At 44.7% G+C, this 18,657-nt stretch overlaps 2 protein-coding genes across 3 annotated transcripts; both read right to left on the reverse strand.

The window, feature by feature from the left end:
* Positions 1–552: 552 nt before the first annotated feature.
* tor4ab (torsin family 4, member Ab) lies at positions 553–18,191 on the reverse strand. Of its 2 annotated transcripts, XM_084200395.1 has the most exons (4): positions 18,091–18,191; positions 17,805–17,850; positions 3,048–3,470; positions 553–2,586 (listed from the first exon to the last, which is right to left on the reverse strand). In XM_084200395.1, exons 3-4 carry the CDS (start codon positions 3,468–3,470, stop codon positions 1,765–1,767), a joined length of 1,245 nt encoding a protein of 414 aa, XP_084056521.1. In that variant the 5' UTR covers positions 17,805–17,850; positions 18,091–18,191; the 3' UTR covers positions 553–1,764. The 2 variants fall into 2 exon arrangements, with proteins under 2 accessions (XP_084056521.1, XP_084056522.1); XM_084200396.1 differs by lacking the exons at positions 17,805–17,850; positions 18,091–18,191 and adding an exon at positions 8,469–8,614.
* Positions 13,350–16,326, reverse strand: LOC311126391 (RING finger protein 223). Its single transcript, XM_084200397.1, has one exon. It carries the CDS (start codon positions 15,106–15,108, stop codon positions 14,461–14,463), a length of 648 nt encoding a protein of 215 aa, XP_084056523.1. The 5' UTR covers positions 15,109–16,326; the 3' UTR covers positions 13,350–14,460.
* Positions 18,192–18,657: the final 466 nt, after the last annotated feature.

The following is an 18,657-nucleotide window of genomic DNA, read 5'->3' on the forward strand; positions in this document are numbered from 1 at the left end:
GATGGTTGCAGCCCTGGTCCATCCCGTTATGTTAATGTCTTCATATATGCAAATATAACTGGAGTATTTATTCAAAATGAGACATATATAATTGTCTTTGTTTTAACACAAAATATTTTTTTTAAAACCTGCTACAATAAGAAAATGTATATATGAGTGCATTCTAAGAAAAAAAGGGACATTTGACAATAAATTAAATACCTGAATTCCCACCAAAATCCCTGAACTCGATTAATTATTAGTCCATGCCAGTAAAATGATTTATGTGCTATAATTCAGTCAATATCTGATGGATTATAAAAATTCTAAATGTTTGGAGTATCTTCATCCATTGTCCAACTAGAATTGTTTTTAAAACCTTTTAACAATTTCAATGACCGTTGTTAAGCTAAGCCATCTCATCTCCTCTCGTCCGTCCGGCCGTGTCAAGCCATGCTGTCTGTCTGTCTGTCTGTCTGTCTGTCTGTCTGTCTGTCTGTCTGTCTGTCTGTCTGTCTGTCTGTCTGTCTGTCTGTCTGTCTGTCTGTCTGTCTGTCTGTCTGTCTGTCTGTCTGTCTGTCTGTCTGTCTGTCTGTCTGTCTGTCTGTCTGTCTGTCTGTCTGTCTGTCTGTCTGTCTGTCTGTCTGTCTGTCTGCTTGTCTCTTTATCTGTCTGTCTGTCTGTCTGCTTGTCTCTTTGTCTGTCTGCTTGTCTCTTTGTCTGTCTGTCTGTCTGTCTGTCTGTCTGTCTGTCTGTCTGTCTGTCTGTAAAACAATCTACCTCCACTGTCTGTCTGTCTCTACTGTATGTCTATCAGGTAAGCCAATCCATCTCCATCTGTCTGTCTGTCTATCAGGTAAGCCAATCCATCTCCATCTGTCTGTCTAATTTCTTTCTCTTGAACATTCTGTTTTTTTTCTGTCTGTGTCCTTGTTATCACTACAGTTTTGAAGAGATTAACGCCAGGGGAGCACCTTTGAAGTTCAAGCAGGCATGGTCATTCTGAGCCCCAAAAAGTGCTTTAAAGTTATACATAATCACATTAGTAGGACCCTGTTCTCATAGTTCACCAACTGTAAAAGGAGACACAGTGCAAATCATCAACATTCAAGTACAATTAACCTTTGGTTTATTTTCAAGAAGAGCAGACAGTGTCATATTGTTTGATTGCTTTGAACCGAAGATCGTTCAAGATGGTGGGAATTCATGAGAGCTCAATGGTCGAAAACAATATCTATCTATCTGGGTATTTTTGGATATGGTGGATGGAAGGACGTGCCTAGACGCACATGAGGTTTTGAAAAGTAAAAAACAGTGTTGAGTCCAAAGTCATTAGTCGGGCTCTTCTCTTTGCCTGACTGCCTCAGTCTGGCTGGCTGGCGTTTGTCTCAAGGCCATTCAGTCAACAAAATATCAGACGAGGAATACGCTTCTCCGCGCTGATGTTTTGTTTTAGCTAAACAGCAAAAGAGCAGCTGTACCCAAAGTTGATCGAACATCATTCAGAGGGACCAGAGCAACCGCTGGAGACCAAATCTGTCATAGTAACCCAAGGCTACTATGCTAGCCTAGCATGCTGAAACTCCAACGTGACAACCACGAGATGCCAGCTAAGAATGGTAGTAATGCCATCCAACCAAGAACAGATCCTTGGGTAAAGTGGGCAAACAGAGAAAATGGTGATACTCTTTCGGCAGAGTAGTAGGTAAGTAAGTAAGAATGAAGCTGTACAAATGATGTTTAATTGGGTTTGGCCAACTGTTGATTATCACTCTGTGGATGTTCTCACAAAAGGTTGACTCTAGTCACCACTTGTTTGCAGCCATTTTGGGAGTACTGGTGACCCATGGTGGTGAAATAGGACAGTTCCTCTGCCAGCCGCTCAATATGGCCGTGGTCAGGGTAGAACCCCTCCTGTGTCATTTCCTCCAGCAAACACTCCATCACATGGCTTTTTTCGAGAAGCATCAGGGACACAATATCCAGCCCCACCTCTGCCCACAGAGGGTGATGCTCTGCCAGGGTATGCCGCAGTAGAGCTCCGGCTGCCTGCGTCGTGCCAGAGACATTCTGCAGTATGTGTCTGGTGATCTCCTCCTGCCCCAGACTACTGAGGAGGACATAGATGACGTTCAGATGCTCGTTGGTCTGGTTGGGCTGAAGCAGGCCTTGCAGCACGTCCAGCAACGGAGCCGACATCAACTCCACCTCATCTAGCACAAAGACAGGGATCTTCTCCTGAGCCTCGGCATGCTCCACCACCTCCTCCACCCAGAGGGACAGCTTTCGGGCGCACTGGCCCACATCACCCTGCAGGGGGCAGTGGTGTAGGGTGAAGTACTGCACCACCAGGTCTTCTCCCAGCACCGAGCGGAAGTGGCGGACCAGCAGGCGGCCCAGATGGCTCTTGCCCACGCCGCTGGGGCCGTGCAGGGCCAGGGCCAGGGGCTGGGAGTGGGCGTAGGTGGACAGGTAGCCCTGGAGGTGCTCCATCAGCTCCTCTATCGCCCCCTGCTGGCCAAACACTTCCCTGCGCAGCGTCTTCTCCAGGCCCTCCAGGTCATACGGTGCCACATGGTCATCCAGGTTCTCGATGGCATTGTAAACCTGCAAGAGGACAGGAAGGGAAGTCATTTTGTTACGTGTTATTGACTGGAATAACATTCCATTCTGTTGATTCTGTTCAATGCCACTAGTAGGAGGACAGGTGAGCAGTGGAACACATTTAGCAAATCACATACTGGAAAATAACTCCACTTTATCCTCATCCACAATGAAACTGAAGCATAATTTGGCATTTCCAAAGCCCTTTAGCTGTTTTGAGTATAATGCAACACATTTAGTGGTTTAAAAAAAAAAGCAATGTATTTTGTTGCTGTCATGGCAACCGTGGGATATACAGTACTAGGCAAATCATGTGGCTGTGCCTGTACATTAACCCCAGGGGATAATGATATCTGTAGTTGGGTAACTAGGGACTGAGAGGTTGAAGTAGAGTGGGGAAAAGGAGTGGACAGGTTCTAATCACAGTAAACCCTTTAGGGGAAATAGACAAGTTTAGAGGTGACCTGAAGGGATACGATGATACCGAAGAGGACAAAGAATGGTTTGGCCCGGCTCCGGTCCTTGTCACTGGGGACGACCTTGCAACAGTTGTTAGGGAAGAGCACTCGAGACCTCTTCCTCCTCCTCCTGCTGTGTGGGGGCTCCTTGCCATTGGAGTTGAAGATCTCTGGGGCGGTGGGTGTGCCGGTGCCCACTGAAGACCTGCCTGGGGCGGTGAGTGAGCCGGGATCGGGGCCTGTGGAGGGTCTACCTGAGGCGAAGAGCCCAGTGGCTGAGTCCAGCCGATGTCTCTTCAGAGCCTGGTACTTTGTCCTGATGCGGATCATGGCTTTCAGCTCAGGGGATACCAGCGAGGGCCTTGGGGGGATGGGCTTGGCCTTCTGCTCCTCTGAGAAGCTCCCTGAGCTGTCCTTGTCATCTCCCATCTGTCCAACAACAAGAGAGAGAGATGGATAGGACAGAGGGACAGGAGTGCGGATACAGCATGGTGTGGTATTTTGTATTTATATTTATTAAGGATCCCCTTCCTGGGGTCCAGCAAGCCGCTATGTTCACACAAAGGACAATCAACGTGTAAGAAGCAAAGTTTGTCTGAAGAAGAATATGCTTCACTTCACACTCTGTGTTAATTCATTAGTTCATAGTGTCTGCTCAATGACAGGTACACTTTGCACTTGTGGCTATCATGTCTCGTTCAGTGCAATATTTTAAACTTAAAATATACTCCCATCTTTGATATTAGCTGTGTGTCTATGAATCCCTATAGCAGATGAGGCAGGATTGCGTGACTCCTGAGGTTTGGATGATTTTGGCAAAATACAGGAGTAATTATGTATCATTAAGATTTGGTTTTGGCACATGATGGCGTGTGTGTCTGTGTATTTATAGAGGATGGTTGCAGGTGTGTGTGTGTCTCCTCAGATTCCTCAGGCAAGACAAGTGTTTACAGATTCTTAATCTCGCACCATACTTTGACCCCACAACGACCCTGCATCAAAGTCAAGTTCTTAATTGGTAAACTCCCTGTCACCTGGTGCAGACAATGTTGACATTAACCTCCACTTGACTACAAACACGGCTGACAACCACCCCATGACCCCAGAATGACCCCAATACTTTATTGCAAACATTCTCCCCTGTAATTTATTTATTTATTTTTTATTTCACCTTTATTTAACCAGGTAAGCCAGTTGTGAACAAGTTCTCATTTACAACTGCGACCTGGCCAAGATAAAGCAAAGCAGTGCGATAAAAACAACAACACAGAGTTACATATGGGGTAAAACAAAACATAAAGTCAAAAATACAACAGAAAATATAAAATATATATACAGTGTGTGCAAATGTAGCAAGTTATGGAGGTAAGGCAATAAATAGGCCATAGTGCAAAATAATTACAATTAGTATTAACACTGGAATGATAGATGTGCAAGAGATGATGTGCAAATAGAGATACTGGGGTGCAAATGAGCAAGTAGTTGGTGAACCAGGCGAGGCAGTCATTTGAGAAACCAAGGCTATTTAGTCTGCCAATAAGAATGCGGTGGTTGACAGAGTCAAAAGCCTTGGCCAGGTCGATGAAGATGGCTGCACAGTACTGTCTATTATCGATTGTGGTTATAATATCGTTTAGGACCTTGAGCGTGGCTGAGGTGCACTCATGACCAGCTCGGAAACCGGATTGCATAGCGGAGATGTTACGGTGTGATTCGAAATGGTCGGTGATCTGTTTGTTAACTTGGATTTCAAAAATGTTCGAAAGGCAGGGCAGGATGGATATAGGTCTGTAACAGTTTGGATCTAGAGTGTCACCCCCTTTGAAGAGGGGGATGACCGCGGCAGCTTTCCAATCTCTGGGGATCTCAGGCGTTACGAAAGAGAGGTTGAACAGGCTAGTAATAGGAGTTGCGACAATTTCTGCAGCTAATTTTTAGAAAGAAAGGGTCCAGATTGTCTAGCCCAGATGATTTGTAGGGGTCCAGATTTTGCAGCTCTTTCAGAACATCAGCTATCTGAATTTGTGTGAAGGAGAAGCGGGGGGGCATGGGCAAGTTGCAGCGGAGGGTGCAGAGCTGGTGACCGGGGTAGTGGTAAGCCAGGTGGAAAGCATGGCCAGCCGTAGCAAAATGCTTGTTGAAATTCTCGATTATTGTAGATTTATCGGTGGTGATAGTGTTTCCTAGCCTCAGTGCAGTGGGCAGCTGGGAGCAGGTGCTCTTATTCTCCATGGACTTTACAGTGTCCCAAAACTTTTTGGAGTTAGTGCTACAGGATGCACATTTTTGTTTGAAAAAGCTAGCCTTTGCATTCCTAACTGCTTGTGTATATTGGTTCCTAACTTCCCTGAAAAGTTGCATATCGCGGGGGCTATTCGATGCTAATGCTGTACACCACAGGATGTTTTTGTGCTGGTCAAGGGCAGTCAAGTCTGAGGAGAACCAGGGGCTATATCTGTTCTTAGTTCTGAATTTTTTGAATGGGGCATGTTTATTTAAGATTGAGAGGAAAGCACTTTTAAAGAACATCCAGGCATCCTCTACTGATGGAATGAGATCGATATCCATCCAGGATACCTGGGCCAGGTCAATTAGGAAGGCCTGCTCGCTAAAGTGTTTTAGGGAGCATTTGACAGTGATGAGGGGTGGTCGTTTGACCGCGGACCCATTACGGACGCAGGCAATAAGGCAATGATCGCTGAGATCCTGGTTGAAGACAGCGGAGGTGTATTTAGAGGGTAAGTTAGTCAGGATGATATCTATAAGGGTGCCCATGTTTACGGATTTAGGGTTGTACCTGGTAGGTTCCTTGATAATTTGTGTGAGATTGAGGGCATCTAGTTTGGATTGTAGGATGGCCGGGGTGTTAAGCATATCCCAGTTTAGGTCACCAAGCAGTACGAACTCTGAGGATAGATGGGGGGCAATCAATTCACATATGGTGTCCAGGGCACAGCTGGGGGCTGAGGGGTGGATTTTTAGAAGTAGGAGCTCAAACTGTTTGGGCACAGACCTGGATAGTATGATAGAGCTCTGCAGGCTATCTGTACAGTAGATTGCAACTCCACACCCTTTGGCAGTTATATCTAGTCGGAAAATGTTGTAGTTGGGGATGGACATTTCTGAATTTTTGGTGGCCTTCCTAAGCCAGGATTCAGACACTGCTAGAACATCAGGGTTGGCGGAGTGTGCTAACGCAGTGAATAACTCTAACTTAGGGAGGAGGCTTCTGATGTTAACATGCAAAAAACCAAAGTCAACAAATGATAGCTCCTGGGGAGTAGGAGTGATACTGGGGGCTGCAGGGTTAACCTCTACATCACCAGAGGAACAGAGGAGGACTAGAATAAGGATATGGCTAAAGGCTTTAAGAACTGGTCTTCTAGTGCGTTGGGTACAGAGAGTAAAGGGGGCAGATTTCCGGGCGTTGTAGAAAAGATTCAGGGCATTATGTACAGAAAAGGATATGGAAGGATATGAGTACAGTTGAGGTAAACCTAAGCGTTGGGTAACAATGAAAGAGATAGCATCACTGGGGGCACCGATTGAGCCGGTCTCGGCGTGTATGGGGGGTGGAACAAAGGAACTATTTGAGGCAGTTTGAGAGGGACTTGGGGTTCTACAGTGAAATTGTATAATAAGAACTAACTGGAACAGCAATAGGCAAGGCATATTGACATGGGAGAGAGGCATAAAGCAATCACAGGTGTTATTCGAGAGAGTTAAGACAACAACTGGTAATGGCGATGAAAGTTTGAGCTGAGGCTAAACAGATAAACAGGACAGGGTACCGCGTAAAGGAACAGTCCAGCAGGCATCAGCTGTGCAGCTGAGTGATCATAAGGTCCAGTGAACAGCAATATCTGAGTCCGAGAGCAGTTCGAATTGGTGCTACAGCACTGGCTAGCAGGAAGCACGGCTGTTGTTTGCGTGTGCTAGCGGGCCGGGGCTAGCAGATGGATCTTCGTGGTCGTCGAAACGGGAAGCCTGTTGAAACCACAGACGATTATGTCGGCAGATCAGTCGTGATGGATCGGCGGGGCTCCGTGTCAACTCTAGGAGGTCCCGTCCAGTTGACAGAGAGGTAGATAGCCGGGAGATGGGCCTGACTCGAGGCTAGCTCAAGGCTGATTAGCCAACAACAACATCCATTTGGTTGCAGCTAGCTAGTTGCGATGATCTGGAGTTAAAGGTCCAGTGATCCAGTGATTCCGGCAGAAAAAAAGATATGTTCTCGGTCGATAACACGCTGTGCAGACAGTGCAGACTGGCCGATAATATTCCAGGCTAGAGCTGGCTGGTAGGTGGTGCAGGCCACGGACAATGGTGAAAAACCGCTAACGGTGGCTAATAGCAAGTAGCTAGTTAGCTGGCTACTCCCATCCAGTAGACAGAGAGGTAGATAGCCGGGATATGGGCCTGGCTCGAGGCTAGCTCAAGGCTAACTAGTGCTTGCTTCGGGGGTAGTGGTTATTATCCAACAGCAACATCCATTCGGTTGCGGCTAGCTAGTTGCGATCCGGTGTTAATGTCCAGTGATTCAGTTATTCCGGCAGAAAATCTGATGTTCTGGGTGAAAACCGCTAACGGTGGCTAATAGCAAGTAGCTAGTTAGCTGGCTAGCTAGTTTCAACTGGAGATTCTAGATAAAAGGTAAGTCAATAATAGAATCCGTTCCACATTGAGTGAGGCGGGTTGCAGGAAAGTATATTTAGTAGAAGGATGAAAAGTGTGATAGGGAAATATGTACGAAAAATACAAAAAGAAATACAAAAAACAGGCTATTTACACAAACACACACATAGTACACGACCGCACTGCTACGCCATCTTGGATATATTAAGTTTGATCAGATGAACCAGTTACATTTTCCCATTTAGAAAATGAGGCCACAAGCCTTTTGCATAGTGCTATTTACTGAGTAATAACTTTGCATTAGACTAGGTTGCACAAAGAGGAAGTGAGTTTGTGATGCGATCTTTAGCTGTGAAGTGTCCCACGCTTTAATCTGGGTGTAATATAAAGTTTGAAACATAAAATACATGAAGAATTGCATGTGTTGATGCATGGGTGGGATGTCTGTGTGTGTAATGCTCCCCAGAAAGGAATGCAAACTTTAGAGGTTTAATGTTTACACATGATGCAGAACCGTCTATGTATGCAAATATTATTTAACAACTGGAGGAAGAGAGCGGAACGATAGAGGGAGAAATGCCGAAGAGCCAAAAAAAGATGGAAGTGTGGATATAAATATTGACGCTTACATGGGAGAGATGTTTCCGACAATGCAGAAAGGGATAGTAACACAAAATAGGAGAAATGGGGAGTGATTGACAGAGTAAAAGGGAGAGTGAGAGATAGATGGCATGTATCAAGGGTTGAAAGAGAGAAGGCAAGGATGAGAAGGGATGTTGGTGTTCGCCTTACCGTGGTGACAACCGAAGAAGGCAGCAGTCTCGACTTGCAGAGTGTGAATAAGGAGGCAACACAACTGTGCTCGTCCGAAAAGATGACACACGGACAGGCTGCACCTGTGTCCAGTGATGCTCACTTGTCCTCCCACCCCTGCTCTCACTCCTCCCTCTCTCACTCTCCTCCCCCTCTCACTCTCCTCCCCCTCTCACTCCTCCCCCTCTCACTCCTCCCCCTCCTCTCTCATCCAAGGCTCTTCTTTTCTAGTGACCAAACCATTGGTTCCTGACAGTTAGAAAAACAAACATCCCTTCACATACACTATTCATTGCCTACATCATCATTTCCAAATGGATCGTCATGAAAAGGGAAACCCTGTGTGTGTTTGTTTAAGAGATTGAGTAATGATTATGTTTCTCTCTTGGGGATGGCTCCCTCCGAACCCCCCTCCAAACACAGTCTCCAAGTACACCATATGTCTCTGATTCAGAGCCACAGTCTCACAGTCATGTGATTCAGTAAAGATCAAATAATGACAAGTACTTTCACTCCCAAATAGTTCCCCTCCACACAGGCCAGATTTGCATTGCTGGATCCAGGCCTTTATGTGCTATGCCCAACAAGCCAGGTAAAACCAGGTATAGCCAGGGGATACAGAATGCTTTCTCATCCATCAGGTATGTTGACTTGAACAACGAATAAATCCTACCTGATCTGTGTTCTTTGTTACTGTGAGGTTTGTATATCTACCCTTTATCTTTGTGTGAGATAATTCTGATTTCCAATCTCACAAGGTCTTCAGTTGGCAACCTTATCAGCTATGATTTTCATTTCCATGCAACAGCAGAGATAAACACATGTAACAGAGCAGTCTTTATTTTTTTCAATGTTGGTGTGTCCCTCCCTGTATGACTGACAGATAAATGTGAGTGGTAGTCTGTCTCCGTGCTATATCATAGTGTGTGGTGGGCGTAGGCACCGGCCCCACCTTGGTAACTGTACTGGCATTTAAACAAGTATGTCTGTATCCATGGAGCTGGTAATGGCTAGTTAATACTGCTGAATGAAAACTGCACCACCTTTCACAAACGTATTGGGTGACACAACAGCGACTCGTGTAGTTCACACATTAATACTAATACATTCATAAATAAATTTTACATTTTAGTCATTTAGCAGACGCTTTTATCCAGAGCGACTTACAGTTAGTGAGTACCATAAATTTTCAATACATCGAATTTATCACATTGCTGCATGCTCACGTGAACATACACAGACAGACAGGCAGACAGACAGACACAGACAGGCGGACAGACACAGACAGACACAGACAGGTGGACAGACACTTTCTGTAATAAACCCCTCAGTGTGCATGTGATCGTCTCCGATTTTCTGTGGCTTTGATTTGAATCCAATGTAAGCGTTAATATAGCTAACCAACTAAAGCCGCTGCTGACGGCCTGTACCCTGTCATTTACATTACATTTACATTTTAGTCATTTAGCAGACGCTCTTATCCAGAGCGACTTACAGGAGCAATTAGGGTTAAGTGCCTTGCTCAAGGGCACATTTACGTCATTTAGCAGACGCTCTTATCCAGAGCGACTACAAATTGGTGCATTCACCCTATAGCCAGTGGGATAACCACTTTACAGTGGAGACTGTCCCCTGGAGACTGTCCCATGTCCCCTGGAAACTGTCCCATGTCCCCTGGAGACTGTCCCCTGGTGACTGTCCCCTGGAGACTGTCCCCTGTCCCCTGGAAACTGTCCCCTGGAGACTGTCCCCTGGAGACTGTCCCATGTCCCCTGGAGACTGTCCCCTGTCCCCTGGAGACTGTTTGCCTGCTCATTATCTTAACTTTCAGCTGTTTAGATTTCATGATCAAAACAGAGCCGCTTTTGTTTTGATGCTCCCAATTTTCCCCCTTAGTGTGGTGGCGCTGAGTCCCGGCACACACACACACACACAGAGTAGGTGTACACACACACACACACACACACACACAGAGTAGGTGTACACACACACACACACACAGTAGGTGTACACACACACACACACACACACAGTAGGTGTACACACACACACACACACACACACACACACACACACACACAGAGAGTAGGTGTACACACACACACACACACAGTAGGTGTACACACACACACACACACACACAGTAGGTGTACACACACACACACACACACAGAGTAGGTGTGTACACACACACACAGTAGGTGTACACACACACACACACACAGTAGGTGTACACACACACACACACACACACAGAGTAGGTGTGTACACACACACACACACACACACACACACACACACACACACAGTAGGTGTACACACACACACACAGAGAGTAGGTGTACACACACACACACAGCGTGGGCGTGCTGATGAGTCTTGTTTGTGATTGGGGTTTAGAACATTGGAGGAAGAGAATTATCCGGAGGTTTTGTGAGTGCAGTGACCTCTTTCGGAACAGTGTTTTTGCCAGAGAAGACAGGGCATGGAGCGACACTCAGTCCCCATCACCCACACCAAGAACCACTGTGTCAATGCCCACTGTTTTGCTTTTTGTGTAATTTGTTGAAACCATACAAAGCCTCTTGTTGAAGTGCAAAAGAGAAGATCTTTCAAATCTCAAATGTTTTGCCAAATTCCCATGGTGGACAGAATGTCAGAACTTATCCGACCCACGTAGGACAGGAGGACCATTCATTGTGGCCCAGCTCACAGCTCAACGCACACCACACACACCCCCACACACTCACATGCGAAGGGAGTACCCCGCCCTGTCCTATGAAACATACTCTCAAACCCCACACCATGCACTCACACACAAAGGAAACCCCTAGATGCCCCCCCTGTCCTGTCCTATCAGAAACTGCTCACCCAATGGCTGGACTTCTGACCAATGGCTGGACGTCTGACCTCAATGACTTCATTCCCAGAAACCACCAGGATTTAGAAAAAACTAAATGTGGGCTGACGTGACGGCACGGCTGTGCAGCTCAAGACACGGAACTAAATCAATTTATTTCCTTGGTATTTTTACCTAAGGAGAGTTTCTATGTGTCAAGATTAACTGGAATCCATTGTACAGTTATCATTAATCTGCCACTACAAACCACATCTAACTCTGGCTATAAATCATAGGCGCATGTAGGGGCGCGCATGTAGGGGCACGCACCCAATTGGGTGGTTTGTAGTGGCTGATTAAAGATAACTGTACAATGGATTCCAGTTAATCTTGACACATAGACTAGTAGTTTCAGGGTGAGGAAACCTGAACCTCTCCTTAGGTAAAAAATACCAAGGAAATAAATGGATTTAGTTCCGTGTCTTGAGCTGTCCAGCCGTGCCGTCACGTCCGCCCACATTTCATCAGGTTTTAAAATCCTGAACTTCCTTTTTGGGGTCATGGGGAATGTTTGATCTAAAAGTGCATGTGATGACAGTGGTTTATAAGGCAATATGTCATCCAAAATGTTTACTGATCATGTAAACATAAATCAATGTACAAAGGCAAAGAGAATAGCCTAGCGGTTAAGAGCGTTGGGCCAGTAACGGTCACTGGTTCGAATCCCTGAGCCGACTAGGTACAACATCTGTTGATGTGCCATTGAGCAGGGCACTTAACCCTAATTGTCACTGTGGATAAGAGCGTCTACTAAAATGTAAAATGTGAATGTACCACTGGCAGCAATACTGTGTGCAGGATTCTTTTTCCAATTTCCTCATTGTTAACATCTCTAAAACGTGGATCTCATGGGGACATTGTCTTGTATGCAACGCACCTCTGCTGGCTACATTCTTGACTGGCATCCACCTAAAACTTGAACCAGAATCCAATGTATTACTCTGTTACTGCAGGTGCTATGTAAAACATTCTGTATATGCTATGATGACCAAAGACAGTAACTTGACTGGTCTCTTGTCTTCATTCATTTGAAAATAACCTACGTTATTTTGTGGAAACTTTTCTGGTCGTACCACATTTCAGAGGTCACTAGAGGAAGAAAGAATTGTCCACACGTCTAATTATAGATTCTTATCTTAGGTTTGTGGTGTGCAGAGCAATAAGTCATTTGTTATGAATAGCGAGAATAGCAAGGTTCATTATTGAAATAAAGGAACATCTAACCTTAAGATGGAATAAATGAGGAACATCTAACCTTAAGATGGAATAAATGAGGAACATCTAACCCGTGAGATGGAATACATGTTCCTTTATTTCACTGCAGAGACAGTGCTGACCTTCCTCTGTTTTCTATTAATTGAAGAATAGAAGGCAGAGTCTCGAGTTCTTTTTTACTTGGATCGATTGATAACTGGACATTCCCATACCAAGGCCAACTTCCCGTGTTACAAAAACCCAAATCCACTGAGTTACACTTCCTGTTTTGTCATGCTTCCTCTGACCTCTCCCTTCCCACAGATATATTTCTCAATCTCTTACATTCCCGTTACAGATCTTCCTATCAGGCAGCAGCAGCTATGTCATTATTTTAATTTACCTGCTCTTCGTCTGCCAGTGAACTGGTCAGTCAGTGGCCAGATGAGCTCAACTTGAAACAAAGCTCTGTATTTTTCCATGACATGTGTGACACACATCCGCTAGTGGAGCGCATCAGTCCACTGTTCAATGGTGTACTGCCATCTGGTGGAGACCACAGAGAAAGACACATCTGAACGTCTATAATTAGCATCCCTTATTAGTAGTGCCACTTCATTGTTATCACGGTGTAATGTTACTGAATATTCACTTTGAATATAAATATGATATTATACAACCAAGTCACCCTACTGACACATCTAAGCCAGTCAACTTCAATGAAACTCAGATGGGACGAACACAATGAACACCAAAGCCATGTCAACTTTATTTCAAGTTTAGGAAATGCAAATCATTTGCCAGAGCAACATTTGACAAATAATGTATATCCAAAGCACGTAAAATATAAAATATTTTCAATATAAAATAAATAAATAAAAAATAAAATAGATAATCATAAAACCCCGATACATGTGAAAGCGTAAACTGTACAGCACAAATAACCCATAGAAAATGTGACAATTGTGAGCAGACAAAATCCAACAGTCAGATAAACAAATACTATGTCTCTTTCAGCTGGATATTAACCATTCCTTGAAAAAGAGGTGTATGGAAAGGGGGATACCTAGTCAGCTGTACAACTGATTGCATTCAACTGAAAGGTGTCTTCCACATTTAACCCAACCCCTCTGAGAGAGGTGCGGTGGGCTTCCTTAATCAATGTCCACATCTTCGGCGCCTGGGAAACAGTGCGTTAACTGCCTTGCTCAGGGGCAGAACAACAGATTTGTACCTTGTCAGCTCGGGATTCGATCCAGCAACCTTTCGGTTACCGGCCCAACACTCCTACCCGCAAGGCTACCTGCCGCCCCATAATTGGTATAAGCAAACATACTAACTCCACATTTCAATCTTGAACCTCTTTCTACATTGATATTTTTTCCGCCAACCGAGACCTCAAGGTTTCTAAAACCAATTCTCTCCAATATCCTAACCCTAACTGTGTTCCCAAGTCACACAGTGATACTGCAGTTTCTTATTCAAAAAGGTCACTGTGTATTTGCATAGCCAGTCGCCATTGATTTGCATTGAAGTACGTGGAGTGTGTTTACTGTGGACGGAAACCTGGAGAGGACAGCAGGCTATTATATTATGGCCTGCATCACATGACCGTCTGTCTGCAAATAAAAAGCCACAGAGGGAAATGTGGTACACAAATTCAGCAACTACTAAAAAATAGATACAAGTGGAGAGACTAACATAATAATGGTTATTTGGAACTTTAAAAAAATGCTAAAGCTGTTACAGTAGATAGTAGATGCCTGGTAACAATAACACCTCTCTCTGAGGTCCATCAGGTCCTCTCTCTGAGGTCCATCATGTGCACTGTAGTGAGCGTCCACTTTCTTTGCTCCATTCTGATGACGGTGATATTGTTTATAGCCATTTATATGCGAGGAGGAAGATGATGATGCAAGTAAGCAGCACCATCATCATCACCGCTGACACCAGGAGGGAGGCTCTGCATGCTGGTCTACGAAACAGTCTCATCAGCCCCCCGAGCCTTCCTCCCTGCCCCGCCTCTACGTCCCCCCTCCCACTGCCTCCTGGGGAGCTAGGCAGCCCCACATCCAGAGAGTGACTAACAGAACGCAGCGAGTTCAGGGGGGGGGGCCCATCGGTGGTCCTCTTCACCTGCAGCTTGCCCTTGTTGCGGTTGAAGCGGATGCTGTAGACGCGCTGCATGGCCGCGGGGAGGTAGGAGAGCACGGCTGGGTCCGTGGTCAGCTTGGGCAACCCCAGGTCAGGCAACGGGGTGAGTCCCCGGCACAGCGGGCACTGGATGCAGTCCGGCTTGGCCGACTTGACATTCATACGGGCCAGGCACTCCAGGCAGAAGGTGTGATTGCACTGGAGCATCTTGGGAGTGCGGAAGACATTGTTGAACTGGCTGAAGCAGATGGCACATTCCAGGTCTGGGGCGCCCTCGTCAAGCGGGGGCTGGAAACCCAGGTCAGGCTCCTGGTAGGGGTCCATGGCTGGGACCGGTGGGCAGCAGTGGGAGATCAGAGGAGCCCTCAGCATCAACCGGAATGTAGGAGGTCAGCTGCCACGGACATGAGACCGCTGGCAGCCTGAGGAGGACACAACATTGAGGTGATGCACCTGTGACATGGCACCTCTTACCCAGGGGGCGTATTCATTAGTGCACACGTTTTGTTAACGAAAAATGTTTTGGAATGAAAATGAGCATTTGTTATTGGACAAGTTCAGGTTAGTCCCTCCCGGTTTTGGCCCGTTTGCTTCCTAGTGAATATAACCCCAGGGAAGTAAGGTAATGTCAACATAGAAATACCATTGATAATGAAGGAAACGTCTCAGTGCAGAGCTAATCTCCTATTCGATCTGTAATCCCTCCCGTAGATAGGAGGCTGTGTTACACAAGAGGGTGTAGCAGCAGCTAATCATCATTCGCCTACAGAAAAACATGTGTTCATCACACACTGGGTATGTCCCGATTATCTCACCTTCCTCCGAAAGTGTGCAATTATTCACTTCCCTTCACTGATTTGAAAAGGAAATGACAGGAAATGTGGTGGAAACTCTCACTAGCCCATAAATGCAGTAAAAGGGGTCAATGGAACGCAGCACATTCAACAAATCTGATCTATTGGTTATTAGTCAAAATCCGTCACGATTGATGTATTGTAACAGACCCACAATGTGGTTACTAAAGTCAGATTTTGATATATTTTGGCAGTTTTTTTGCTGCACAACATTTAGAAGTTGTTCCCTTTTCAAGTTTAGAATAAGTGACTGCTAAATGCTAACTCCCATTCGTATAATCTGGTTAGCATAGTTAGCATACTGAAAACGGTGGTGGTAGTCAGTCGTTTTTTTAACTGTAACGCAGTTGAATGGTTAAGATGGCATGAACATGTGTTGGGCTTGACATCCATACAAGCATTATACTCCAATTTTAACCTCAACATAGTGTGACATACACAAACCATAACCTAAATGTAGGTCCATTTTTCTGGGGGGCCAATGAGGAGTCGGGACCTTTCCCCACGTGTTTCCATGGCATTTCTATTATTTTGGTTGAGTTTGATTACCGCATCTATACCTCCACCAATCCGACGCTTTTAGATTTGTGGGAAAGAACGAACAAAGTGCAAACTTCATGAGAAAGGAGATATTATCTGGACACTCACTCAGAAAATGTTCCTGTTTATTGAGGGAGCATCATTTTTATTTAACCTTTATGTTGCCAGGGAGTCAAAGCTGAGACCAAGGTCTCTTTAGCGCCACAATATACATCAAAATACAGTATACACATTAAACTAAACATCCCATATTCACATTAAAATACACATTATAGAGGCAACAATTCTTCAGATATTAAAGTGCATTGGAGATCATTCCACACGGTTTTGAAATAGACAAGATGGCAGTGCACACATTGTTGGATTACTTCATGGAGCAAAAACATTTTTTTATTTAATTGAACTGAGCATTTTAAATTCAAAACAACCTGCAACTACACGGCCTTCAAAGCTGGAACGTGTCGTCTTCCAAGTCAGGAATTGAGGAAGTAATCGCCAAGTAAAGGTTTGTCGAAAATATTCTCTGCGCTACGCTTAACATTAGCTACCTAATAACACCTATCAGCTGGAGCCACATTAGCAATGGTCTGACTTTAAACATATTTTTAATAGCTAGCTTAATCTGTGTGTGAGAAGCTACCCCTCAGAATTCTATGTCAATAGTAGCCCAGTTCCATTACATTACACATAAGAGTCATTGGACGAAGGCGGCTTCTGTAAGGGGAGGGGGAATTTTGTTAAGAGCCGCCGCGATGCTCGGTCTGAAAATTTAACACACATCGCTTTGCCGTACGATTTTGGAAGCATAAGGACGTCATCTTTCATATCAGTGAGAAAAAGAAAAAAAAATTGAAAAAGAAAAAAATGGATACACACCTTTATAGGGTTCCCACACGGCCATATTTCCATGTTACGGCGCTTGTTTACGGAAAACAGACGGAAGACAGAGTGGCCTACCTGTGCTAATTAGCTACCTGCGTCTCCCAACCCCTGTGTGTAAACGGAAGACACAAATGCGTTGTCACTGAAAAATACTGTTGGCTGCAAATTTTGAATTTGTGAAATAATTTTGGTGTGATACGAAAGTAGAGGATTTTATGTTTCTAGAACCGTACCGCAATTGAGAATCGATTCACGTTTAGATGGAGTATTTGGCTTCCAGTTCACCCTTTAAACAGAACATGTAAGTTCCTTGGACTATAAGGAGTAACGTTAGGTTCCTTTAGTCTAATACTGAGCTATGTCAATAGGTATTGTAATATGGCTCACCAATCTAACTGCAAAGACCTTGCTGCAGTGTCTCCTTGAGTGTTCTTAAAATGCATGCAAGGTGAACATGTTTTTAGGTGGTTTAATTTAAAGCATGCACCCCTCTCACATTTATGGGTCAAAGAAAGTAGTCATAGTAACACATTTTGGTTATTGTGTGCAAAAGGTTAGGACAACTTTAGTTCCACCATCTACCACTATACTAGTATAGGCTATTAGCTGACATTCCTTATGAAGTAGTCTATCAACTCATAGAAATACATGCAGAAAGGACTGATGGATCATGTGTAGGCTACATCACCCGAGTGAGAAACACATTCAAGTTCATATTTCTTACAGTTCAGGCAAGGCAACATACACCAATATTCAGTTTCCATAAACCCCCTGAGAAACAGGCCTACTTACTGGTAAAATTGGTGAATCTGGATAACACGACAGTGTGTATTCCGACCTACATGGTAAAAAGAAAGAGGAAATGTTAGGCTACATCGAATGTGTGGAACTGGAATAAAATCCTTATTTGACAGGTGTGAGGAGGAGTGACATCCAATGGGCCTTTTGTCCTGAAAGCTGCAGAGAAGAAATACAAGCCTGCTTTCGTCACTTCTGAAAGTTGTAATCCCACGAGTCCAATTTAAAAAAAGAATGGTTATGAAATGTGGAATGAAAAACTACAGCTGAAGTAGTTTACCATGTCTCTCATATAGTCCTGTTAGTTTATAATATAGTTGCCGATGAAGGGCGAGCGCAGGCAGATCTCCTGGAGCAAGGTCATAGCGGGCGCTCCTCCAACCAAACTGTTGATCTTTTGGTTGTGACGCTACTTTGCTTCAACTCAGCTCCCTTGCTCTCGGCTTTGTTTAAGTCAATATTTGAATACTGCTACAATATGAGGAAACATGTACGGGGTAGCTAGTCAAATGAGCGACTCGGAAATATTAGACCCATCTGTGTAAACGAAACATTCTTGGCTCTGTGAGAGAGCGAGCGGCCATCAGTGGGTAGTCATTTGGAAATGCCCAAATCTAATATTGCGGTTGTTGCACCAGTGGCGACTTCATGTTGATTAGCGAGTCGACCCGCCAACTCCACATTGTTTAATATAGGCTACATTAGTTGTCTTGGAAAGAAAAATAAAAAGTGTCTGTCTGTCATGGGCTGTAGGATAGATAGACACTACGCTATGAAGTTACTATTATTTATTATTATTTATTAGTTATGCAGTACAGGATTTTATAGAAATAATTGGATGTCCAAA

Source organism: Coregonus lavaretus, assembly GCF_964263955.1.
Source record: "Coregonus lavaretus genome assembly, contig: HAP1_SCAFFOLD_202, whole genome shotgun sequence".
Lineage (NCBI taxonomy): Eukaryota > Metazoa > Chordata > Actinopteri > Salmoniformes > Salmonidae > Coregonus > Coregonus lavaretus.

Bases quoted from the DNA above. Each gene is read 5' to 3' on its own strand.
- LOC311126391 (XM_084200397.1), bottom strand. From the start codon at position 15,108: ATGCTGAGGGCTCCTCTGATCTCCCACTGCTGCCCACCGGTCCCAGCC.
- tor4ab (XM_084200395.1), bottom strand. From the start codon at position 3,470: ATGGGAGATGACAAGGACAGCTCAGGGAGCTTCTCAGAGGAGCAGAAG. The intron at 2,587-3,047 runs GTCACCTCTAAA...GTCCTCTTGCAG, and splicing joins GTATCATCGTATCCCTTCAG to GTTTACAATGCCATCGAGAA.